The sequence below is a fragment of the Psammomys obesus genome, unplaced genomic scaffold (genome assembly GCF_907164565.1).
Source record: "Psammomys obesus unplaced genomic scaffold, mPsaObe1.curated_primary_1811, whole genome shotgun sequence".
NCBI lineage: Eukaryota > Metazoa > Chordata > Mammalia > Rodentia > Muridae > Psammomys > Psammomys obesus.
Genome location: NW_026585504.1, coordinates 41,481,668 through 41,505,089, shown reverse-complemented (window position 1 = coordinate 41,505,089; position 23,422 = coordinate 41,481,668). Strand labels below are relative to the sequence as shown.

The window sequence follows — 23,422 nt, the reverse complement described above, 5'->3', positions numbered from 1 at the left end:
TGTGACTTTGGACAAGGCATCTGCCTTTTCTGATTATGCCCTTGCAGTGGCCTAATCTTTGCAGGAGTGCACTAGGAGACTGCCTCAATTTACTTTGAGTCCCATAGTTTCAAACCGTTCCAACCCACAGGGCACAAACATCTTGAGACTGACCTTCCTTGAAGGGAAAATTGAGTTAAATATGAAAGGGTAGAAGGACACCCGCTGCGAAGCCTACTCTTTCCTCCCTACTGCTACTACAAACAGGAAAGATGACCTTGGCGTGACGGTAGAGACTGAATCTCTTGAGTGTGAACAACACGCCGAGGGGGCTCCATCTACCCCTCCACAGACCCTGGAGTGATGACTTCAGTCGTCTCAGGTCACATAAGTAACAGCCAAGGTGCACAGCAGGCACCGTCTCAGCACAGAAGTCAAGGCGAAAGGGAAGCTGGATGGGATCTGGACATGCTCTAGTGGGTTGGGAACAAGGATGTGAACATAGAGGTCTAGATGTGGGCATGCCTCACCCACCTCTATGGTTGGCCCCGGGTAAACCAGCCACACCTTGTCTCCACAGCAGTCCCTTTCCTTAGGAAGCCCAATACCTAGAGAGAGCCTCCTCAGTGGTCACAACCATGTGCTACCAGCAGGGCCAAGACTGGCCATCCATTAAGAAATAAGCGGAAAGAGTTCGGAGATCCAGTTAGACCAGAGAGAGAGCAGAGAGACTAGACTAGTTGCAGTTCAGCTTTCCAGTGTTCATCTGTGCGCTCTGAGTGGGTGGGTGCAGGCCCCAGTCTCGCAGACTGGGTTAGTTTTGCCTGTGGTTGAAGGCATTTCTATATTCTGGAACCTCCTGTCCTTAGCAAGCCTGGATGCCCTGTGCCCTCATGTGACTAACATTCTGGCCTCTCCCATACACACAGCAGTGTCCTGGGAGCATCCCGCTCCTGACCCCAGGGAGGGGATATATTAAAATGGAAGATCTATGCCATGAGTCAACTGAGCCTTTCATCTGTGAAATGGGGGGAGAACAGTTTTTCAGCTTATGAGGCTCATGGGAGAGCAAAGCGCCCATGGAAGGAAAGATGGCTTCTTGAACTAGTCCACCTATCCAATTCTAGCCAGAGTCTGACGAGAGCTGACCTCCGGTTCCTCTTCGGCTTGGAGAAGCCTGCTCTAGGAGCCCTCTCTCACGGGCTCAGCTCCCCACCCATTCTCTATTGAAAGGTCCCTCGGTGCTCTTGTTTGTACCGCCACAGCCACCACACCCCCTAGGTACCCTTCGTAGGTAAAGGAGAGGCAGGACTCGGGTAGTTTTTCCAAGAAAAGGAGTCAGCAGGCTTCAGCTTAATCAGCTGTTGACACTCAAGAAGCTTTGTGCTCAGAGTCCAACCCTGGCTGGCCCAGCTCAAGGGGAGCAAGTGCGGCCGGCCGGCCAGGGCCCCGGTGGCTCTGTCCGAGGTGCTGAACCCGCCTACTTCGGGCCTAGCTTGGTACTGCCGCAGGAGGTCTGGGAGAGCCGGCCCGCGCTCCGGGTCTGTTCTGTCCCAGGTGACCTTGGGCACCTGGCTTCCCCTCCTAGGCAGTGGCGAACATCTCTGTGCTGCGGCTGTGGGAGGCTCTCGTTTTCTTCGGCCTCGGGGATAGTGCACGTCCTCTCTTGCCAGGCCCCGACGGCAACAGCCCTTCGGCTGCCCGGCGGCCAACAGGCAGCTCTCTGCCCCGACAGAACCACGGTGGCCGAATCCGCCCGGCCCCGCACCCTCTCCTGTTGGGGCCAACCCCTCAAAACCGCGGTTTGGTTAAACCGTGAGCGGGACAACAAAAGGGCTACAGCCACCGAGAGGCGCGAACACACTTCGGGGTCCGGACTGCGTGGTTTAGGGCGGAGGTGGGGCGCGTCGCCAGACTTGCCGCCTGGTTCCTCCCCAGCCCGCGAGGGGGCGCCTTGTCCCCATGACAACGCGGACAGCCCCTACCCCACCCCCCGGAGGGCAGCACCCGCGGCTAATCCCCGCCGGAGACGGTGGGCCGTGCCCGCGGCGCCGGAGTTCGGAGGCGCCGGCCGTCCCCCGGGAAGGGTGCGCGCGGCCAGGGTGTCCGGGGCTCCAGGTGGTGACCCCCCGAGCGCGTCGCCGCTGGGTGACCGGCCCCGGGCGGGCGGTGCGTCCCCACCACGATTGGCTGCTTCCCTGTGACATCACGCGGCTCGGGGAAAAGTGCGAGCGTGAGCGCGAGTCGGAGCCACAGCGCCGGGAGCCGCAGGCGAAGCAGGGGCCGCCCCTCGGCACCCCGTCCCCGCCCCCGGCCCGCCGCCCGGCGGCCACCCCGCGGACCCCCGGGGCCTCCGGCCTGGCCCGCCGTCTGTCCGGCGCCAGCGGAAGCGGGACCGAAGCGGCGGGTGAGTAACTCCGCGGCCGCGCGGGGGCGGGGGGCTCCCAGGCAGGACGGCGACGCGGGGCTCCCTGGGACGCTCCGAGGGTCCCCGGAGCTGGGTCCGGCTGGAACGGGCTCCCAAACCCCCTCGAGGGCGCAAGCGGAAGGGGCGGAGAGCGAGCCGGGGCGGGAGGGACCCCCCCCCCTGGAAGCGGGGTCCCGCGTCCCTGCAAGGCTCCTCCAGGTGGAACCCCTGGAGATCGGGGGGCGCGCAGAGGCCGGGGGGCGGGAGAGTACTCGCCCGCGGCCCCCACCCCGAGGCGGGGCTGCCGTCGGGTCAGGACCCGCACACCCTCACTCCCTCGGCCGCCTGCCCTGCTGGGCGCCGGGGGCGGCGGCCCCGAAGCGCCCCTTTTCCCGCCCGGCTCCCTGCCCTCCCTGCCCACCTCGGTCCCCCGGAGCGCCCGCACGCCCTCGCCGGTGGAGTCCTCTGTCCGCGACCTTGAGCCCCGACGGAAGGCACCCCCGTCCTCTCCCGCCACCCTTCCCCTCCTCCGGGTCTAGCCCTCGCCTTTAGCCACCCGAGGAAGCCCGGGCCCCGAGCCCCGTCCTCCCGGCTGGCCGAGGGAGTGTGGGGCGCCGCGACTTGGCCTGCCATCCTGCACCCCTCTCCCCTCTCCCGAACGACCGAGGCTTCTGGCCGCCTCGGGGACGGAAGGTCCGGGGGCCGTGGCTCTCCTAAAGTGATCGCCTAATGATCGAACCCCCGGCCCACGGGCCACCCCACGGGCGCCCAGAGCACCCCTTCCCCGGCTCGCCCCCCGGCAGGGGAAGGGGCCGGAGGACCCGGGGAAGCGCGGTGCCCACGCCCAGGCAGGCTACGGGAGCTGCGTCCCTGGGGGTTGACGGGAGGGCGGGGCATCCGAGAGCCTTGGCCCAGACGGACCCCAAGGGTGAGCCCCGGGGCGGCCCCGGAGGGGTGCCCGAGCCCCCCGCCCGCTCTCGGCGCCTGCTGGGGCTGGCGGGGCTGGGCAGGGCCTCTCCGGCAGGCGCGGGGTGCAAAGTGAAGGAGAAACAAGCGCGCGCTCCGGACCCAAGCCTCGACCCGGCACCCCGCCCGGCGCTTCTGCCCTCCCCTCGGTGCCCTCGGTGCCCCGAGCCCAGCCCGGTGACCCTCACGCCCCGTCTGGGCGACTGTCGCACAAGTCAGTCCACGGCCGGGAGCGCGCGCTCCGGGTCTCGAGGGAAGGCAGACAGGAGGACCGGGTGGTCCGGCCACTCCGAAAAAACGGTCCCAAACCAGGGTTTCCTCGCGGCTCTGATTTCCGCCTTTCCCCAACCCTTAGCCCCAGCCGCAGGCCGGGCGCCCCCCCTCCGCCCCCCCCGCCCCGGGTCATTCCCGCCGCGGGCGCCGGCTGGGACCGGCCGTTCGCCGACGGGCTAGCCTGAGCCCCCTGCACAGAAGTTCGCCGCTGCAGCCTCCCCCCCCCCCGGCCAGATGCCAGGCCCGGGCCGTGGCGACCTCGGGCACGCACACACATGCGCACGCACGTGTCCGCACGGCGCTGGCAAGCTCACGCGCTCGGAGGCGCGCCGGTGGCCAGGCCTGGTGGTGCTCCCCGGTAGCCGCGCGTGCACACACGCACACACACACATGCACACACACACACCCCGCACCCGCTCCCCCGGCCTACGCGTTCCTTGACGGGCGCAGCTGGAATCCCAGCGCCCCAAAGTTTCTGGTCCTCGACGCCCTGCCCGAACCCAAGGAAGCTCTGTGGCCCCCGGGGGCCGCGGGGCCCGGCGTCGCGCCCTCCCCTCGCTCCCTGCCCCTGACTCTCTCTGTCTTCGCCGTTGGCGCCGGGACTCGGGGCCCGTGAGTGAGCGGCGGCCTCGGCTCGGGGTCGGAGCCGGCACCCGGGGGCCGACAGTGCCATCTAGCGGCGCGGGGCGTGCACGCCAGGCCCGCGGCGGTCCGCCTGGCCGGATCCCGGCAGGGCCGGGTTCAGGGGGAAGCCGCGCCCCGCGGGTAGTGCGGTCTGAACATCTCAAGGACAGATCGCCGAGGCCCGGAAAGAAAACTGGGACCGAGTTGAGAAAAGCGAGTTTTGCCCAGTGCGCATCTGGCCAGGACCCCGGGGACCCCAGCCCACCCACCGTTCGCTGGTCGCTCGCGGGTCTAAGGCTGTTTCTTGGTCCCAGGAGGACAGAAGGTCAAAGCCAAGTTGAGGGAGCTGAACGGACCGTGAGGGTTCCACACCTAAGATGCATGGGGGGGAGGGGGAGGGGTGCTAATCCTGACCCACCCTTTCTTCCAGACTGGATGGCTTTCATCCAGTCCGTTAGCACTGCGCGGTTTTCTGGATGAGGACCCTTGGCCCTGTAAAGCGAGGCTACCCGGAGGCCCTCGCCGCTTCCGGCTGCCCTAGGCGTTAAACCTGCTGGAGGAAAAGCTCCCGACACTCAAGAAAGAAGAGAGGCTGTGTTTTCCTCTCGCTCACATCTTGGTCACCCCACACACACACACACACACACACACACACACACATACACACACACCCCTTCCCACCCCCCTATCCTGCTCCTTGCTGCCTGTGTTCTGGCCCTGAGGGACTCCAGTGAGGCTTTCCTCGGTGTGTGCTAGCGGCTCCCCTGCTGGTTTCCCCCTGTCCCTGCCGGCGGGGGTCCGGGAAAAGGTAGGCTGGCTGCTGGGTGCTCCCACCCCGCCAGCTCAAAGGCTGAGCTCGAGGCTCCGTTTCGGAGCTGAACCGTCACTGCGGAGACTCTCGGAAAGACTGGCCTGTCTCTTGCGTGTGACTCCTTGGGTGACCTTGGAGATATCCTTAGCACCCCCTTCCTCCTGGCCTCCTTTGACCCGGGGATTTAGAACAAGAGAACTTCGCTTTGACACCAGAAGGCAGGGTTTTGTGTCTGCTGAGGCCGGGCTGGGGGGACTGAAGCCAAGTTTGGCGTGTGTCTGCAGCCCCCAGTGCCCTTTCCACTTGGAGGGCGAGCTGGGGCGCTAACCGGATCCCCTAGCTGGTCAAAGGCTTCGGCAGGGCAAGAGCCTCTATTTTGTAAACTGGGAACTAGTTCCCAGAGGGCAGATGGCTCTCCTCGGGCTGCGCAGCCGGACCTCGCTCTGGCCTCCTCTTGAACACAGACTTGGTGCCTCTTTTTCCACAGCAGGCTGCTGTACCGTCTCTTCCTCTTACACACACACACACACACACACACACACACACACACACACACAGCGCGCGCAGATGCACAGAACTGCGTATACGACCTGCGTGTGGCTGAGATGGGGCCTGTGTGCGTATGTGGAATGCTTGTGTGTTGGCGGGTGTGAAGGAGGCTGGGCTGAGCGGCTGCCCTGGCACAGCATGCTGGGCGTGGGCCCCCCTCACATGTATGGGAGAGGAAGGGGAGGAGGAGAGCTGAAGGGAGGCTGGTGGGGAGGAAGGCAAACTCAGGGGAGGGGCCTTGTTGGGCCTCAGCTGAGTTGTCCTCCTCCGTGTGGGATGTGACCTCTCAGGGGCTGGCTGTAGGTTCCCTCTGAGGTAAATCCCTCATCTTTTGGCTCCACACGGGAACTCGGACTGGCCTTGGTTCTTGGGAAATCAGACCCTTCCTCAGCTGCTGGGTCTTTTAGGCTTTTGGTTTCTTTGCTGGGAGCTGACAGCCCGAAGCTGCCCCTGTGTTGTCCACTGAGCTTCATGAGTCCTCTCACTATTCTTTTTCCCCTTTCTCTTCCTCCTTCAGGTGTCCCCGATCCCACCTCAGCTCCTCTGGTCCCTTGAATGACCTCCCTAGCCCTTAGACCCATCAGGTCCCATGTCTTAGCTCTAGGACCTCTTTCCCTGCTCCCCCAATGCACTCCACCAGCCACAAGGCATCAAGGAAACATGGAACCTTATCTGTTTAGTAACACCTCTGTGCCTGTGTCCTCAGCATCTGCCTCGGGTTTGTTGTGGGGTTGCAGCAAGCTAACACTACAGAGACACAGAATGCAGGGATTTAGTGGACAATCAGTGCTAGTTGCTAATGCATCATCGTCATCGTCGTCATCGTCATCGTCATCATTCCTGCAGCGTAGGGACAGGAGAACAAGTCTCCATCTCCCTTGGTGATATTTGGTTAAGAAATGCCCGAGTGGCTGGCTATGGTGGTGCATGCCTTTACTTCCAGATGTGGGCAGTTTAAGGCCAGCCTGGTCTATATGACCTTATCTCAGAAAACAAAGATAGAAAAGTGAAAAAAAAGAAAAAGAAAGGAAGGAAGACAGCAAAGAAATGAGCACGTAGGACTGACGATGTGGGTAGGACATATCGACCATGGGCATAGCCTTGGGTACCCAAGAAGGAGGGGTTGGGGAGTGACATGCCTGATTGGGCAAATGAATGAACACTTTCTCTGCTGCCCGCCTGCAGGGACCTCTCCTCACGCCACCCCTGCTTCCCACACTGGCTTCTATCCCTGTCTCTGGACCTTTGCCCTATGTCAGCCATTTGCCACAGCTCTTCAGGTGGTGGCCCCCTCGTCATCACCCAGCAAGCGAGAGCCCTTCTGTCTTCGGACTCACTGCCTTTACCCTCATGCCGCCCTGATTTCTCCCCAGCGGTTCCCCCACTCACATCTTTCTCTCTCCCCCCAAACTAGATTATCCATTCTGAGACGAGGACCATGTGTGTGTCATTCACTTCCGTGAGCTCAGCCCCGAGCTAACGCCAGAGGCTGGCCCCGCGGAGGCCCTCGGTGCCTGTTGAGTGAGCGCAAGCCGAGGAACGGTGGCGGTGGCGCAGAGCGCCCTGACATTTTCCTGGATGAAAGCCCTCCCGCCGCAGTGGCCGCCGTCACCCTCCGCCTGAAGCCCCGTCCTCTTCAACAGCTCACTCCTCCCCTGTCTCCTTCCTCCTCCAGCCCCCGCCCACCGGGACCCAGCATGGCCAACTTCACCCCGGTCAACGGCAGCGCGGGCAATCAGTCCGTGCGGCTGGTCACGGCTGCCCACAGCCACCTGGAGACGGTGGAGATGGTGTTCATCGCCACAGTGACCGGCTCGCTGAGCCTGGTGACGGTCGTGGGTAATATCCTGGTGATGTTGTCCATCAAGGTCAACAGGCAGCTGCAGACCGTCAACAACTACTTCCTGTTCAGCCTGGCCTGCGCGGATCTCATCATCGGGGCGTTCTCCATGAACCTCTACACCCTGTATATCATCAAGGGCTACTGGCCCCTGGGTGCGGTGGTCTGTGACCTGTGGCTGGCCCTAGACTACGTCGTGAGCAACGCGTCCGTCATGAACCTCCTCATCATCAGCTTCGACCGCTACTTCTGCGTCACCAAACCCCTCACCTACCCCGCCCGCCGCACCACCAAGATGGCAGGCCTCATGATCGCAGCCGCCTGGGTCCTGTCCTTTGTGCTCTGGGCCCCCGCCATCTTGTTCTGGCAGTTTGTGGTGGGCAAGAGGACTGTGCCAGATAACCAGTGCTTCATCCAGTTCTTGTCCAACCCGGCCGTGACCTTCGGCACAGCCATTGCCGCCTTCTACCTGCCCGTGGTCATCATGACGGTGCTGTACATTCACATCTCGCTGGCCAGCCGCAGCCGAGTGCACAAGCATCGACCCGAGGGCCCCAAGGAGAAGAAGGCCAAGACCCTGGCTTTCCTCAAGAGCCCCCTGATGAAGCCCAGCATCAAGAAGCCTCCACCAGGGGGCGCCTCTCGGGAGGAGCTGCGCAACGGGAAGCTGGAGGAGGCCCCTCCGCCCGCCCTGCCCCCGCCCCCACGCCCGGTGGCCGACAAGGACACCTCCAACGAGTCCAGCTCGGGCAGTGCTACCCAGAACACCAAGGAACGGCCGCCCACGGAGCTGTCCACCACCGAGGCCACCACACCCGCGCTGGCCGCCCCCGCCCTGCAGCCGCGAACCCTCAACCCTGCCTCCAAGTGGTCCAAGATTCAAATCGTAACCAAGCAGACGGGCAACGAGTGCGTGACGGCCATCGAGATTGTCCCCGCCACGCCAGCCGGCATGCGTCCAGCCGCCAACGTGGCCCGGAAGTTCGCCAGCATCGCCCGCAACCAGGTGCGCAAGAAGAGGCAGATGGCAGCCCGGGAGCGCAAGGTGACCCGGACCATCTTTGCCATCCTGCTGGCCTTCATCCTCACCTGGACGCCCTACAACGTCATGGTCCTGGTGAACACCTTTTGCCAGAGCTGCGTCCCGGACCGGGTGTGGTCCATCGGCTACTGGCTCTGCTACGTCAACAGCACCATCAACCCCGCCTGCTACGCGCTCTGCAACGCCACTTTCAAAAAGACCTTCCGGCACCTCCTGCTGTGCCAGTACCGGAACATCGGCACGGCCAGGTAGACCTCGCAGTGTGCCCTGGGAGGTGCTGGTGTCAGGAGTGTGCCCCGGGGAACCGCATGGCTCGCCGGCTGCGGAAGAGAGAGTAGGCGGGCCCCCCCCAGCTCTGAGTTCGCATCTGCCACGAAGGGAACAGGCCTCCTAGCGAGGCACGAGGGGGCTCTTCTCGTGCTGTGCGGGGAGAGCAGATCTCTGCTGACGCCCAGGAGGCGCGGCCTGGGCATGGTCTGGACTGGCACCGCCTGGCCCCCGTCGGTCACCTCGCCTGTGTGGTGGGGGACAATGGCTGGAGGGGACAGCACAGGCCGGCGGACGCATGAATGGAGCAGAGAGCCCAGGAGCGTCTTGAGAGGAGCCAGAGAAGCCAGGCTTGGAAGGGTGGGGCCCCCGTCGTGCCGGCTGTCTGTAATCGGTGCTTTCCGCCTCCCTGCACCCCGTCCCCGCATGTAGGCTCGGCCCTTCCCCTGCCCCCTAGCCCCACTCCAGGCCCAGGGATTTCCCTGTCCTCGTTGTTCAGCTCTGGGTGGGAAGCAGGGCCCAGGGCTCTCAGCGCTTCCCTCCCTTCCCTGGCCAAGTCATAACTGGATGGGGCAACTGCAGGGTCATGCTAGGCCCAGAGCCGACTCCAGGGGACTGAGTCAAATCGTGATCCTATTGTCAAGAGCCTCCACGCCCCACCCCAGGCCACACGATTTAGGTGGGCAGCGCTCCCCTCTTCCTCTGTTCGAAGGGAGGTTCTGGGCCCGAGGGAAGGAGGGCCATGGTGAGGAACTTGGTCATCCGTGCAGGCTTCCTCATCTCTCCCCGGCCAGAACCTTCCAGACTGGCAGCAGCCTGGACCAAAAAAGGCTCTTGGTGGGGTGAGGCAGAGTTCGAGTTGAGTCACCGAGGTTCTCTTCCCTACCCCCAGCCCTGTGGTCCCTGGGAGAGATGGCACCCAGGTGGCCCTGGAAGACATTTTTGTAAATGTTCGGCTCTTCCCATGAACTGTTGGGAGCGCTTCCTACAGAGCCCTCAACTCCCCAGTTCCCCAACCCCTTCCCCCCCAACAAAGCTCCATGGTAAACTCCCTGGGAAGGGGCTTTTATATATTAAAAAAAGAGAAGCTTTTATTGGAAAAAAAAAAAAAAAAGCGAGTTCATTTTATTCATTTCTTAGTAACAGGTATGAGGGTGGGGGGGGGACAGAGGGGGTGCTGGGAATCAGATCCCCCTGTGGGGAGGCCCAAGCGTCCCAGAATCCCTTGTCCCTCCCCACTTAGGGCACTTGGTGTGGGTGGGAGGGGCAGGGGCAGGGAGTGATTGGCGAAGCTGACAGGAAGAGAGAAGGCACTGGTGCGTGGTATCTTGGGCCCCGTGGGAGAGGAGGGCTCCTTTCAGGCCCCAGGCAGGGCCGAAGGTTCACCGGCCTCCTGACATCAGTCCTTTCCTTTCCCCTTCTTGGCTGCAGAACAAGAAAGACTCGCGTTAGTACTTTAGAGGACTCATACTCAGGTCCATGAGGGAGAGGAAACCCTGCCCCCTAGCGGTGTCTGGTCAGTCAACCTGAGCGCGGTGGGAAAGGGCAGCCATTGTGATGCCAAGCCTTTCTCATTGCCTCAACTCTTCGCCCCCTCACTCCCTTTTTGAGTCCCGAGGCGCGGCCGCGAACTCACGGCGGTCCTACCGCCTCGGGCCGGAAGCACTGCTCTGACAAGCAGGAGCCACCAGCTTTCAGCTGTTCTCATCTGGGACCAGAGCACGTCTAAGTCCCTCACCTGGGAAGGGGCCACACCGACCTCTGCCCGAGAGGCCTGCCCAGCCGCTGTGGGCACCGTGAACTCTGACCCCGCCCCACCCTGCCCAGGTAACAAAGACCGTTTTCCAGGCGCTGGGATGGGATGAGCCAACAACTCTAGTTTCTGCTGGGGCAGGGGGAGGGCTCAGCGCCTCCTGAGCTCCGAGGCCGCGGCGCGGCGATGCCACAGAGTGTCCGGTCCGGTCCCAACCCCGCCACAGGCACTGACCTTTGGTCTTCGACTTGGTCTTGGAGGCGCAGGGCTTGGTCACGCGGATGGTCTCCTGGCACTGGGCATTGTACCGCGCCTTCTTGAGGGTGCCCTGGCGGGCCTTGGTGCCCGTGCTCCCGTCACACGCCCCCCAGCTCTCGAACTTGTACTTGCAGTCGGCTGAGGGGAGAGACGGCAGGGCTGCGGCCACCGTCCCGGCGCCCAGGCTGCCCGAGGCCACCCCCTCGGCTTTCCAGCCCTCCTCCGCGCCCCGCCGCACCTCCAAACTCCTTCTTCCAGTTGCAAGGCACCCTGCAGTGGACGCGCTGGGTCTGGGCCCCGCAGCTGCCCTCGCGGAAACCCACGCCGCAGTCCTTGCTGCTGGGCGTGCACGGCCCCCAGGTCCACTCCGAGCACTCGCCCCCCGCGCTGCCCTTCTTCACCTTGTCTGCGGGGCGCAAGGGGCAAAGTTAGGGCCGCACCTGGCCGCCCCCACCTGGCCTTTCACTCCGAGCCCGCCCCAGCCCATCACCTTTCTTCTTGGCCACTGCGGACGCGAGCGCCAGGAGGGCGAGGAGGGCGAGGAGAAGGAAGCCTCGGTGCTGCATCCTGGGGGAGAAGCCGGGGTTAGGGTTCCCGCCTCTGCTCCTCCCCGCCGGGGACCGCGGGGCGACCTCCCACCCCGACGGGCTCGACCCACTTCCCAGGCCCCAAAGGGTCCGACCGACGAGGGGGCGACGGGGGGGGGGAGGACTTAGAGCCGCTCTCCTGGGGCTCCGCGTACACCCCCGCCCCAGCCCCCTCGGTGGGCGACAGCCCGAAGGGACCGAGGCCACCGCCGCTGCGTGCGCTCACTCGCTCACTGCCCGCGCGCGACGCTTCGCTCCCTCCCGCCACGGCCTGTCCCGCTAAGGCTGCAGCGGCCCCTTTTGTCTCCAGAACCGGTCTGAGCCGGTCACATGGGCCCCCGCCCCTCCCCCATAGGAGGACCCGCCCCACCCCCTCCCCTCAAACCCGCATCCTCCCCAGACCCCCTAGTCCCCGCCTCCGCTCCCTCCCCTTGCGGAGCCAGGACTCCCGCGCCGGTGCCCCTCACCTCTGATCTCTGGGGCTCCGGGGCCCTGGGGCTCCGTCTTGCCGGTGCACTCCGGGCTTGGGTCCCCTCGCGGGTTCTGGATTCTCGCGCTCTACCCCCTCCCTCCTGGCCCTTCCCAGGTCTGGGCCCGGCTCCTGTCCCCTCGCGCAGCCCAGACAGCTCTCAGGTCACCGCATCGCTGGTGCCACCGGCCGGGCGGCCTCTGCACCCGCCTCCTTTCCCTTCGAGGCCTGGCTCACCGCCGTCTTAGTTTTGATCAGTTCACTCAGAGGGACTCTGATGTGTCGGGGAGGAGGGACCCAGGACCCCAACTGGCTCAGGGTGAGCAAGGCTCGGGTGAACCCTTTTCCAGTGAAGATTTGAGGGAGGGAAGGGCGTTGGGGGGAGGGGGCGCAGGCAGGCCTGAGTTTGGTAAATCTCGTAGCTGACAAGGGTTGAGAAGTTCCAGACCTGGCTTCCCTGGAGGTGATAACCGCCCACCCCTGACCCTGGGGTCTCCTGCTCACCTCAACCAGATCCCCCAGTACAAGCCAAGGGGCGGGGACTGCTCGGGGCACAGGGCCAATGGCCTAAGAACCCTTGCCCGGCCCCCGCCCTACCTCTAAACTTTCATTGTTACCATCCCAGCAGGAGCGGGAAGCGGAGGAAATCAGCTCCGCCCCTAGCCCTCTGAGCCTGAACCCCTAGGCAGAGGTCAGGAACCGGGCAGACCCTTCTCAGTTAGGGACCCCTAAAGGTCGGAGACGGTCGTGGCCATTCCCCGACAACAAGGATACACTGTTGCTAATCAGAGAGCGCCACCACCACAAGAAAAATAGAAAACAAGAAAGGAAAAAAAACTTCACTTTACTGAGTCACACCCAGCTGTAAACAAGCCACCGTGGGGGCCCCACCCCCACCCCAGGCCATACAGTCCGAAATGAAATGACTGGGTACATGACTCCGGAGGGTCATCGGGGAAGGTGCCAAGCAGGGCATCGGGCAGGTGAATACAGCAGGCTCTGGAGATTCTGAGAGGCCCAGGGTGGGTGGGTCAAGAGAGAAGGGCCAGGCACCCAGAAGCTTCCAGCCGGCCCGCAGGACCAGGTGGCTTGCGAACATCCTGCTGAGAGCAGTCCTTGCCGCTGGGCTGCGTCCAGCCCTTCCATCTGCTGTGGGGAAGGGGAGGCTGCCCCCGAAGGGACCCTGCCAGCCTAGCCTGTTTCCTGGGCCCCATGAAACCAGGGACAGGTCAGAGTCCAGCTCCTTGAGAGTCCAGCTCTACTGAGCGTCTTCTCAGGGGGTGGCACGGGGCTCCTTCCCTGGGCAGGGTCCCCCCATAGCCACCTGACAGGAATGTGGCAGTGAGGTGGCCAAGGAGAGCTCTCGTCCTCTGGTAGTGTCCCTCGTTGATCCATGGTCCCCTTAACTACACAGCCGTCTCCTGGTCCTCTCGCTGGATCATCTGGTAATGCTGTCTGTTTTCCAGGTAGGCAGCTAGCTCTGTGTCTTGAGCCTTCTCAGCTCGCTGCCGGGGAGTGTCGCCCTGGAGAACGGGTGGAAGCCCCAAGGCCTTAGGGGAGGGCAGGCGCCTGAGGGGCCAGGGTAGCCTCAGAGGTCACAAGGTTCCCGGGGGCTCAGGTTTCTCAGGGCTGCACTGTGGGCATGGAACAGCTTCAGATTCCTAGTCCTGCTCCCAAATTTGGGAACGGGTGGATTTGTGCTCGGCCAGGCAACTCACCTGCTGGTCTGTCTTCATGAGGGAGGCTCCGGCTTCCACAATGTAGTGGCAGATGGTGCGCTGGCCCAGGGAGGCAGCCTGGTGTAGACAGGTCTCCCCGCTGCGGGGGAGGGGCTGCTTAGAGACACTGCCAGTTCTCCGGGCCTGCTCAGCTATCTCCCGACAGCCATTAGAAAGGGCAGGAGTTTGGGGAGAAGGGGAGGGTACCCCATGCTGGCCAGAAAGGGTTCTTGGGCTCTGAGTGACCAAATGCTTAGGATCAAAGCGGGGGAACCAGCCTCTGTCCTGGATACTCACTTCTCCTCCACAGCATCAAGGATCTCCGGTGGCGCTGCGGAAGGGAAGAGCACTAAACCTGGCAGGCCCCCTTCCTCCCACCCAGCCCGGGAGCACAGCTTACCATTGTCCAGCAGATAGCGGACCACCTCCTTACTGCCACTGCTGACTGCGTGATGCAAGAGTGTTCGGCTCTGCTGGTCCCTGTGCATGAGGTCACCTCCTGCCCGGTGTAGTTCCTGGAGCTGAGGACAATGGGCAGGGCAGAACAGGGCTGGATTTCCCTCCCTCCGCAAGCTGGGACCCAGGCACGGTTACTCCCAGGCACCACTGAGGGTTTTTTGTTTTGGCTTTTTTTGTGGTTTGACTATGAAGTCTTGGCTTTCGTAGAACTCGCTATGTAGAGCAGGCTGGCCTCTGCCTCCTGAGTGCTGGGATTAAAGACGTGTGCCCCCATACCTGGCTTCTGAGGGTCTCTTTGGAGTGTCATTAGACACAAATCTTTCATCATCCTGTGGGTGAGGGACTCCCCAAATGCACAGCCACCAAGCCTTGTAGTTCCTTTCAGCCTGGCCGCCTTCCCAGGGCAGGGGACAGGCAGAATGGGTGAGGTAGCCCCTAGCAAGAAGCCATCTGGCCAGGGCAACCCCGTGGTGGACCAGCTGACGAGGATAAGTGTCTAAGACCTCCCCGGGTGAGGCTACGGGCCGGGCCGAGAGCTCTGACTAGTACCTTACAGAAGTCATTCCTCTTGGCAGCTTCAATCAGCTCTTCACCTGCACAGAATATCTGTCCATCAGACCCTGAGGTCAGCGGCCTGGGGATGGGTTGGTGTGTGAACAATGAGTGTGATGATGTCCTACTGGCCACAGCAGATGCCTGCTGGGGCACGTCTGTCAATGGCTGGATGTGTACAGGAAAGTGATCACGTGGGACTCGATGGCTATGCTTGTCAGCTATGTGAACCCTGACCCCCACCAAACCTCACACATATGACCAGGTAAAGGGAAGTGTCGGGGCCTTGGAGAAGAGACCTCACCTTGAGGTGGTGCAGCATCCCCCTGCAGTGACCTACAAACAGAACAAGGTGAGATGTGACCCAGCTCAGCCCAGCTGGCCTCCTTCCCTGATCCCAACCACGGTGGCCTTCGTTTTTTTCAAGTTTATTGAGTGCCCACTGCGCACCACACACTGTGGGGTACAAGCAGGGAGCTAGATAGACGGAGACTTTGGCCTTGTCGGGCTCACATCCAAGCTCAGACACCAGCCAAACAATAAATGAGAAAGTTTGGAAGTGCTGTTAAAACACAAAGGGGCAGTGTGAGCAAGCAGCTATGGATACTTCCCAACCTTCAGATGGCATGTCTGGAAAAGATACCTCTGAGGGGGAAAAGCCGAGCTAAAACAGAGGTGTCTGAGGAGGGACAAGTGTGAGGTAGCAAGGGCAGAAGTCCAGAGGATGGCCTGGGACCTCAAGGAACCTGGGCTGAGGCACTGTGGAGAGGAACAGGGAAGGCAGCAGAGCTCAGAGCGGACAGGAGGCTCAGAATGGAGGGGTTTCTGAGAAAGAGGCCTGTTTGGACCTGCACTTTCAGGCCTGGAGCAGCAGAATGCGGAGGGGAGGAGTGCTCAGATGGTGAGGAGCATCACAGTGGAGGGACAGAGCCTGGTGCTCCTGAGTGCTCATGCTGTGGCTAAGGGCAGAAATTCCAAGCCTGCAGCCAGCAGACAGGATTTAAAGCCAGGGGAGTGGCAAGGGGGGGGGGTCTTCGACTCACCCGGGTGTCAAGGAGCAGGGGGAGGCAGGGAGTGGGGAGGTAGGGGTGGGAAGGTCAGGCCGGGCTGATGCCCCCAGCAGCTCAGGGTCTAGGATATAAATCTCGTCCTGGGCAATCTCCGTCACATAGTTGAGATGCTCCTGTGGGAGGAGGGGTTAGAACTGAGGGTCAGCGCCAGAGACAAGGCCCTTAGTTCCCAGTGATGGGGGTGGGGCTTAGGGGCAGGAAGCAGGAGAGGTAGCAGATCTAGAGAAGCCCCACTCAGAGCACAACCATCAGGGAGCAAGGGGATGGCGAGGAAGGAGGGTAATCCTCCCTACCCCTTATTTTCCATGATCTTTTTGAATAATGGAAACCACCTTCATTTCCATGACTGCTTCTCCTGGTCCCTGGCCCCTGTGTGCGGCTTTCACCAGCCCAACAACCACTCCCCACTGCCATGCCAGGTGACCTACCCCTGGCTATTTTCCTCTGCTTCCCTGGATAGCACAGTGCTTCCAGGCATCCTTCCACCCACCTAGAAAGCCTTTTCTGGGTATGCCAGCCTTTTCTGTTGGCGCCATCCCTGTGCATTCCTGGAGGGTGGGGGCATGTGAGCCATAGCCACAGGCATGTGAGTATATTATGGCCATAAGGCTGTGGTGAGCATGCTTGGCATGTGCAGCTAATCCCAAGGCTTGCCAACAGAGCTCAGTGTGTGGGGTGCAGAAACTTGTGGATGCAGAAGGCCCACAAGGCTTACCTGGGCCCTGTCGATCCTGTAGAAGCGGCTGGCAGTGGTGGCTATAAAAGAGACAGCTGGCTGAGGATGCGGACCGTCCTTACCCCAGCCCAAGTCTTCTGTTGCTCAACCCAGGTTCCCCAAAGGAGGACTGGCAGGACAGCCCAGGACTGCCTAGAACTGACTCTTCAAGGCACACTCACCATCCAGGAAACACCACTTGGAGGATAGTTGGTGGCATGTCAGGGACTTGGCTCCAGCGCCATCAGGCTCCTGTTGAGATAGAAGCAAAGGTCAGGATGAGCCACCGCTGGGGTGGGAAGGAAGCTTGGGCGCCCCCACCTCTTCCTGCTCCCAGTTACCTGCTGGAGTCTCTCGATGTGGGCGCGGCAGAGCTCTAGGTCGCTGTCTCCAGGGACCACCACAGTGCCCAGAGGCACAGCTGGAGGACAGAGAGGCCCTTCAGCAGCTAGCTCCACGGCCGTGCTGCATGCCTGCAGGCAGCCCAGCAGCTGCTCACCCCTCCCCGCCTGCGCCACTCACAGGCTTCCTTGAGCTGCTCCTTGTCATAGTGCAGGGCCTCATAGTCGTGCATACTGACCCTGCTCACCTGGATCCTCAGCTGCTCAGGCACTGGCTGCTGACTGTAGAGAGGGGACGACGACAGGGAACTCAGCAAGAGTCCCGCCTAGAACACCAACCCGAAGGTTGGCACCAGGCTAGGTGCTAAGAGGAGCAGCCTGCCTTCCGCTCACTGAGCCGTACAGCCAGACTACGAGTCCCCCTTTGCAGGTCAGGAAACCAACGCTCAAGCAAAGCAGCACCTGGCTCCAGGCCACCGTGCATCGTGGCTCACATGGGACCTACTCGCTGTGCAGTGGGGCAGCGCTCCGGCGCTTGGCCTTCTGCACCATCGTGGCCTGGTTGCGCAGGGCGATTCGGATGCGTGACGCTGCGAGCTTGCAGGGCTCACCATCCACCTGCACGGGGATGGCCTTGGCAGTGGTGAGCAGCACCTCTCGGCACTGGGTCAGGCGCTCGCCATGCCCACCCACCTGCAGCGCTGCCTGTGGGCACAGGGTGCTCAGGTCAGATGGGTGGGGCGCACTCTGTGATGAGAGAGACACACACGAGAGGGCGCCCCAGACAGAAGGCAGGATGGAGGGACAGAGGCCCTGAAGACTCCCTTAGCAGACGGGAAGGAGAGTGCCCTCCCTCCATCAAGGGGAAGGAGGTTGAGAGTCACTGTCCAGCTGAAGAACAGAGAACATGAGCCTAAGGCCAGGGAGAGGAGCTGAGGTGACCAGGCTACGCTGGCCAGTGAAGGGAAGGCTAGAGACAGCTCAGGACGAGGACCCCTCACTCACCAAGGATGTCATGGTGAAGCCAATGACCTCGAGGTAGCCATCATCATGCCGCTGAGGCTCAAAGTCATGGTGCTCTCCAGGGTGGCCCCAGGGCATGGTGCCTGCACAGTACCTAAGGGGAGGACAGCAAATGGGCTGTGGCAGGCGCTCAGCGGGGCGGCACAGCAGGGCCCACAGGAGCCTCCCTTTCTCACCTGGGGATGTTCAGAAAAACGATGCACTGGGGTTTCAGGTCCTGAATCTTGGGGGTTAGGTCCATTCCATCACACTGGACACAGGGAACGTTGGGAACACATGTTCTAGGTGCACCCTCCCACTGCACCCTCCCCCACCAGGTACTGGGTGAGCCCTTCCCTCTGGGCCCTCCAGGGAGTGTCAGCCCTCCTCACCACCACTCGGATGTGTTTGGCTAAGTCCTTGGAGCTGCCCATCAGGAAGTCAGAGAAGGCCGTCTGTGGGAGAGAGGCTGTCATCATCTCGTGACACAGGCCCTCCCCCACCACTGTCACATGGCTCCTGTGACCTGCACACAGGAGGCTGGCTGGCCCCAGACTCACCCCAGCATAGAACATCTTGTTCCGAAAGCGGCTGTTGAACTTCTCTGGGTTGGCTTCTGGGTAGAGGCAAGGGTGGTGACATCAGTCAACCTGCTGGGGCTTCCCAGGTTGGGCTTAGGGAGCTGGGTCTGGACCTCCTTGGGATACTCCTGAACCTTCCACGCCTGCCCTGGCACCCCAAGGCTCCCTCAGCAGGAGGACGCTAACCTCGAGACTCATGAAACTCCAGGGTGACGTGGGCATCAAAGCCCAGACTGAAGTAGTTGTTGAAGACATCCAGGGGCAGCTAGAAAAATGTCAAGGGGTAGACATGAGGGAGGTGATTGACAAGGGACAGCTCTTCCAAGGCCAAGATTAGCAGCCACTATGCTTGTTCAGTTCATCTCCTTTTTGAGGCCTTTGTGTCAAGTAAACAGTGTGCCAAAGCTTCCATCAGCTACCCCTGCAGCACGGCTTGGGAGGCCCTGCTCTTCCAGCTGGGGAAGGGAGGGCAGCTTCTGGGAGGACCTGCTGAGTCCTTACAGCACTGTGTCCCCACATGCCATAGACTGCACCACGTCCAGGAATAGGAACTCAAGCACTGCCACTGCTTAGAACATAGCCTGGCACCCTGGAGATCCTCACCAAGCATGTGCCAGGAGGCTGACTAAGAAACCAGCTTTTAGTGGGTACCATTATTCTCCTGAGACAGAAAGAAGCTGAAATGTGAAGGACTAGAAACTCGACACAACTCCAGGGCTAGGAAATAGGTATGTAGAGTCAGGCCACGTGCTTGAGAATTCCAGACTCATGAACACCCCCCCACCCCCGCCAACGCCCAGCAGTTCTAGCTGACCTACCCGGTCGGTGGCTCCATCATCTCGTTCCTCAGGTCCTGCCTCAGGGTTGGGCTCAGCTCGGAGGTCCCAGCGGTCCAGCTGTACCACATTCCCCTCCTCTACATGGGAAAGGATCTTTGACACAGGCTCATCTGTGTAACCCTGGTGGAAGGAGGCTGAGACTGAGCTTTCCCTGTGGTCAAAGGATACCTCTCCTGCCTGGCAATCCTGTTCTAAAGGGCTCTTACCCCACCCCAGTTGAGGGTTCGGGCCAGGTCATTGCCAGTGCCCAGGGGCAGGATGGCCACAGGGGGCGGTGGTTTTAAGCGCAGCTGGTCCAGGGTGGAGAGAATCCAGCCAACCTGGAGGAGTGCAGAGCAAAGTGGGTCAGCCAGGCCTGAGATAGAGGAGTAGCAGCACAGCAGGCACGAGCCCCCCTCCAGGAACTCACCGTGCCATCACCCCCGCAAGCCAGAATCCTCAAATTATGTACTTTTCGGTACATTTCCAGTCTGCGCCAAGGGAGAGTTAGAATAGAGTTAGAATAGAGTTAGAGACATGTGCCAGAGCCAGAGCCCAGCGAGCCCCCAGAGACCCTGTAGAGCACTCACGCTTCCCTGGGTCCTCCCTGGCTCAGGTCAAAGACTTGTCGAGGATTCAGATACCACAGGAAAGACTGGATGATCTTAGCGCCCTGCAGGGACAGTGAGAGAATAAGGAGGACAGGTATCGGGGCACACAGAGGGGTCACAGTTGTGGGAACCAGCTACAATAAAAGGTGAGATGGAACAGGGTCTTCTCAGGGTCCCTGGGGAAGCAAGGTAGGGGCTGAAGCCCAAAATGGTGGCTGAGAACAAGCTTGGGGAGGAGGGTTTAACGCCAGCCAGCCCCCTGCTCGTGGCTCTCGTGGGTAAGCTCATGGTTACCTGGTTGCCCCCACTCTTGGGGTTCACAAACACCAGCAGGGGCTTCATGAGGGGGGATGGGGTAGGCCTGATGATGAAGGGTCTCCAGCGGCCTTCCTGGGAGACAGAGAGCCTTGACTGTGCTTTCCCTGCCCTGGACGCCCTATCTTACATCCTTTTTTTCAGCATCCCCTGCCACAAGTGAGCACACCCTCATGTATCTGACCTTTCATACCCTGTTCACAAGGATCAGGAAGGCTGATCTCCCACCTTCTCAGAGTCCCACAGCCCAACCTGAGCTAGTACAGTTCAAATTGGCTGTATGGTCCCAAGGTCCTGAATAGAGAAGATTCACCTCCCCAGTTCCTGGTCCTAACCCTCTCCTCCCAGTTCTAACCTCAGGTCCTTTCTTGCTGGATCTCCTCTTAAAGGATGCCCTCTTTTTCTTCTTGCTGGCCTTGAGGGTGTTCTGCAAAGGAATGAAGGGTGTGGGTGATGAGGTGTGACTGACAGGTCCCGTGGAGGAGGTGCTGAGAGTAAAGGAAGGGCTCACCTGGGGCCTCCGGGCCCGCAGGATCCAGGTGGGCGGGATGACCACAGCTGCATGCACGCCCAGGGAGCAGGGCTCCTCGATCTGCTGCAGCATGAAGCAGGACACCTTGCTGTGGTACTAGAAGACAGCCATGGGCAAAGCTGAGCTGGGCCAGCATAAGCCTGGGGGACCCAACGATGCCCAGCATAGGCTCACAGGGCTGCTTACCGCCTGCTTGCACCAGGAGCAGCTGATGGCCACGATCTCCTTGCTGTGGAAGGTGAACTTCTGCTGGAAGCCCTGAAGGAGGACAGGGTGGCTAGCACACAAGGTGGCCTGGCAGAGCCCCACCATGCTGCTGCCCACCTCTCCTTACCCAGGAAAACTAAACACATTTCTAAAATGCTATGAACCAAGCCCGAGGGCAGGAAAGCTTAGCTAGGAGCCCATGAACGCTGTAGCTGACTGCAAAGTGCTGAGCGTGTGCTCTGGAGATCCGCCTAACCCGGGCTTCCTTCCTGCCCCCAGATCTAGATAGGGCCCATGAAAATTCTGTGTTGCCTCTTACTGCGCCATCACAGCTGTATCCTGTCCACACATCATTATCGAGGGCTACTGAGTGTAGGGCACAGAAAAAAAATGGAGGAATGAGCCCCTGCATTCTTGAGACCCTGTCCTACTGAGGGAGAAAGGCGACAGGCAAAGAAAGCAGGCAACAACTTGGCAGCACCACTACTCTGTGGGGAAGATGTCCTGAGAGCACACAGACACTGTCCTCAGGAGGCAGGGAGCCTGCTGTCTAGCCCAGGACATCACGCACAACACTCCCTAAGTAACTACTCAATTAATGAATGAAAAGTCAATAGAGTTCTCAAAAAGTTCCTTGGAAGTTCAAAGGCCAGACACCCCAAATCAGAAGATAATAATCTTCCCCCTCCTCCTTAACTCGAAGACCAAGGACAGCTTGGGGACTGACTGAATGACAGCAAAACTGAGAGTCCACTCTGGAGCTGTCAGCGTCCACACTGCTCACAGGACCGGTGAGCAGCGTGTAGTTAGTGTCGTCACGCAGGGCCCTCACCTTCCCACAGTGCCGACACTTGCCATCCTGGCGTCGCCTGTGGACCCAGTGGTGTCTTACGAAGGTTGGCTGGGGGAGGAGAGAAAGGTCATGGGAATGGGTGAGGAGCTGGACAGGTACAGCCCTGAACTGAGTCCACAGGAAGCCGCCTGTAGTCCTTGTAGTGAGATAAAGGGACTGCAGTCTTTTCTCCATGGCCTGGAGGGAAGGTGGAACCCCTTAATGTAGCTGTATGTGGAACCCTAGCTATCTGCAGACAGGATGGCTGACTTTCCCTTTGGGTGACCCCAGGACCCCAGCCTAGAGGCTGAACCTCCAGGTGGCACCCCTGGGCACTGCAGAGGAGCCTTAGGAGCCTGGGCCTCCCTGCTCCTCACTGCTGCCCTGCACACTTACCTCACGAACATTCCTGGAGCCTGATTCACGGAAGGATGGCTTACAGCGGAAATTGATCTGTGAAACATTGCGGTGACCACCAAAATGTCAGAGCATTCTTTGGGACAGGATCACCTAGAGTCTCTCTCTCTCTCATACATACATACATACACACAAATGAGTGTGAGACAGACAGACAGACAGAGAGAACACTCTGGCTGTCCTGGAATTCTATACATAACTCAGACTGGCTTTAAAGTTGAGATCACCTTGCTTCTAAGCGCAGGGATTACAGGCATGCCCCACTATGCCCAGTGTGGGATACATTTCTACTTTTCATTGCTTCAGTCTCAGAAGGGTCACAGAAAAGCCTCACTGTAAATTCAGCGGCTGGAGAAATCGGCCCAAACCATTCTTGCTCAGGACATTTCTACTCTTTAAGACATTGCCACATGATGGCCTGGACTTCTGCAGGCAAACGAGCTCCCATTTCCCATACCAGGCCTCTTTTCTGTCTTGACTGCCCCTCTGTTCTGGCACTGTCCTTTCCTTCCATAGACATGCTTGGAAGATGGTCTTTTGGAAAAATATTTACAGAGGTAGAGAGTGCGGAACACAGATGGGCGCAGTCACAGCTGAGCACTGTGGTGCCAGGAAGTTTGACAGTTTTGTTTTTATTTTCTAGATCTGGGGATTGAACTAGGCATTGGATAAGGCTATTGCTATGTCCCCCGTCCACACGGCCTCTTCTGAATGTTGGATGCGATAAAATGGCATGCTGCCTGTTACCTGTTAATTCGTGCCGTTAGGGCATATTCAGTGAGCCTCACTTTTAGGCCATGCTCATTCTAGAGAACAAGGTGCAAAAGCTAACAATGGGAGGAAGGGTTTCAGTGCAGGCACCTGACTCAGATGCTTGTACCTGTGCTTGCTAGGTCATGCCTGGAGAGCTGAGCCTATGTGCCATGAGTGTTTATCAGGAGAAATTTAGCGTCCCGAGCAGAGGGCACAAAAAGCCAAGCGGCCACACGCACCTTCTCCAGCTGTTCAATGCATGGGGTATGCACCACGATCTTGCAGGCTGCACACTTTCTTCTGGGCACTGACTTCTGCTGCAGGACAGAAGGAGGGGAGGCCCTGAGACAGCAACCACCCAAATACCATCTCAGGGAGAGCAAAGAACACGTTTTCTAGGTATGGAGATTCTAGTCCAGCACCTGTCATTAGACAAGACCCTCTCCTCTCACCCAGGAGCAGCCCCAGCAAGCCCACCCAGGTAGAGCAGTGCCCACGAAGGCAGCTGTTGCCACGCAGGTCTAGACATCGCGACACCACCAGGGGGCAGCACGTCCCACCAAGTGAACTCACCAGCATCTTCGCTACACAGTACTGCTCCCCCACATAGCAGAAGTCACCGGACACGTTGGTCTCAAACCAGATGTGCTCCCCATACGCTGCTGACTCCTAAA

The 23,422-nt window shown here is 60.5% G+C and overlaps 3 protein-coding genes across 12 annotated transcripts in view; 1 reads left to right on the top strand and 2 right to left on the bottom strand.

The window, feature by feature from the left end:
- Window positions 1–2,298: 2,298 nt before the first annotated feature.
- Window positions 2,299–9,837, top strand: Chrm4 (cholinergic receptor muscarinic 4). Of its 2 annotated transcripts, none has more exons than XM_055600591.1 (2): window positions 2,299–2,386; window positions 7,285–9,837. In XM_055600591.1, exon 2 carries the CDS (start codon window positions 7,307–7,309, stop codon window positions 8,741–8,743), a length of 1,437 nt encoding a protein of 478 aa, XP_055456566.1. In that variant the 5' UTR covers window positions 2,299–2,386; window positions 7,285–7,306; the 3' UTR covers window positions 8,744–9,837. The 2 variants fall into 2 exon arrangements, with proteins under 2 accessions (XP_055456566.1, XP_055456560.1); XM_055600585.1 differs by having other exon boundaries at window positions 2,368–2,386; window positions 7,024–9,837.
- Window positions 9,838–9,878: 41 nt separating this feature from the next.
- Mdk (midkine) lies at window positions 9,879–12,595 on the bottom strand. 3 transcript variants are annotated; one of them, XM_055600560.1, is made up of 5 exons: window positions 11,824–12,595; window positions 11,260–11,336; window positions 11,008–11,175; window positions 10,746–10,907; window positions 9,879–10,183 (listed from the first exon to the last, which is right to left on the bottom strand). In XM_055600560.1, exons 2-5 carry the CDS (start codon window positions 11,333–11,335, stop codon window positions 10,158–10,160), a joined length of 432 nt encoding a protein of 143 aa, XP_055456535.1. In that variant the 5' UTR covers window position 11,336; window positions 11,824–12,595; the 3' UTR covers window positions 9,879–10,157. The 3 variants fall into 3 exon arrangements, with proteins under 3 accessions (XP_055456535.1, XP_055456545.1, XP_055456552.1); XM_055600570.1 differs by lacking the exon at window positions 11,824–12,595 and adding an exon at window positions 11,583–11,621; XM_055600577.1 differs by lacking the exon at window positions 11,824–12,595 and adding an exon at window positions 11,428–11,572.
- A 58-nt stretch (window positions 12,596–12,653) lies between these two features.
- Dgkz (diacylglycerol kinase zeta) overlaps window positions 12,654–23,422 on the bottom strand; it is a 41,902-nt gene continuing 31,133 nt past the window's right edge. For 4 of the 7 annotated variants that reach the window (XM_055600516.1, XM_055600531.1, XM_055600540.1 and 1 more), the window contains 29 exons: window positions 23,322–23,417; window positions 22,988–23,065; window positions 21,975–22,031; window positions 21,579–21,647; window positions 20,726–20,797; window positions 20,519–20,635; window positions 20,363–20,434; window positions 19,987–20,082; window positions 19,672–19,754; window positions 19,512–19,572; window positions 19,309–19,422; window positions 19,082–19,222; window positions 18,450–18,528; window positions 18,243–18,298; window positions 18,075–18,137; window positions 17,880–17,953; window positions 17,686–17,797; window positions 17,186–17,385; window positions 16,862–16,962; window positions 16,681–16,760; window positions 16,522–16,591; window positions 16,340–16,380; window positions 15,598–15,737; window positions 14,859–14,890; window positions 14,552–14,595; window positions 13,944–14,064; window positions 13,841–13,874; window positions 13,544–13,643; window positions 12,654–13,348 (listed from right to left, as the gene is read on the bottom strand). In XM_055600516.1, the coding sequence (XP_055456491.1) occupies window positions 13,232–13,348; window positions 13,544–13,643; window positions 13,841–13,874; window positions 13,944–14,064; window positions 14,552–14,595; window positions 14,859–14,890; window positions 15,598–15,737; window positions 16,340–16,380; window positions 16,522–16,591; window positions 16,681–16,760; window positions 16,862–16,962; window positions 17,186–17,385; window positions 17,686–17,797; window positions 17,880–17,953; window positions 18,075–18,137; window positions 18,243–18,298; window positions 18,450–18,528; window positions 19,082–19,222; window positions 19,309–19,422; window positions 19,512–19,572; window positions 19,672–19,754; window positions 19,987–20,082; window positions 20,363–20,434; window positions 20,519–20,635; window positions 20,726–20,797; window positions 21,579–21,647; window positions 21,975–22,031; window positions 22,988–23,065; window positions 23,322–23,417 (2,520 nt within the window). In that variant the 3' untranslated portion in view covers window positions 12,654–13,231. The remainder of the gene's footprint in view (window positions 13,349–13,543; window positions 13,644–13,840; window positions 13,875–13,943; window positions 14,065–14,551; window positions 14,596–14,858; window positions 14,891–15,597; window positions 15,738–16,339; window positions 16,381–16,521; window positions 16,592–16,680; window positions 16,761–16,861; window positions 16,963–17,185; window positions 17,386–17,685; window positions 17,798–17,879; window positions 17,954–18,074; window positions 18,138–18,242; window positions 18,299–18,449; window positions 18,529–19,081; window positions 19,223–19,308; window positions 19,423–19,511; window positions 19,573–19,671; window positions 19,755–19,986; window positions 20,083–20,362; window positions 20,435–20,518; window positions 20,636–20,725; window positions 20,798–21,578; window positions 21,648–21,974; window positions 22,032–22,987; window positions 23,066–23,321; window positions 23,418–23,422) is intronic. The other 3 variants (XM_055600523.1, XM_055600548.1, XM_055600509.1) reach the window with 1 other exon arrangement.

Coding starts and splice junctions, on each gene's coding strand:
- Chrm4 (XM_055600591.1), top strand. CDS start 7,307: ATGGCCAACTTCACCCCGGTCAACGGCAGCGCGGGCAATCAGTCCGTG.
- Mdk (XM_055600560.1), bottom strand. CDS start 11,335: ATGCAGCACCGAGGCTTCCTTCTCCTCGCCCTCCTCGCCCTCCTGGCG. Junction 11,176..11,259: donor CGCAGTGGCCAAGAAGAAAG/GTGATGGGCTGG, acceptor TGCGCCCCGCAG/ACAAGGTGAAGAAGGGCAGC. Junction 10,184..10,745: donor GACCAAGTCGAAGACCAAAG/GTCAGTGCCTGT, acceptor CTTGTTCTGCAG/CCAAGAAGGGGAAAGGAAAG.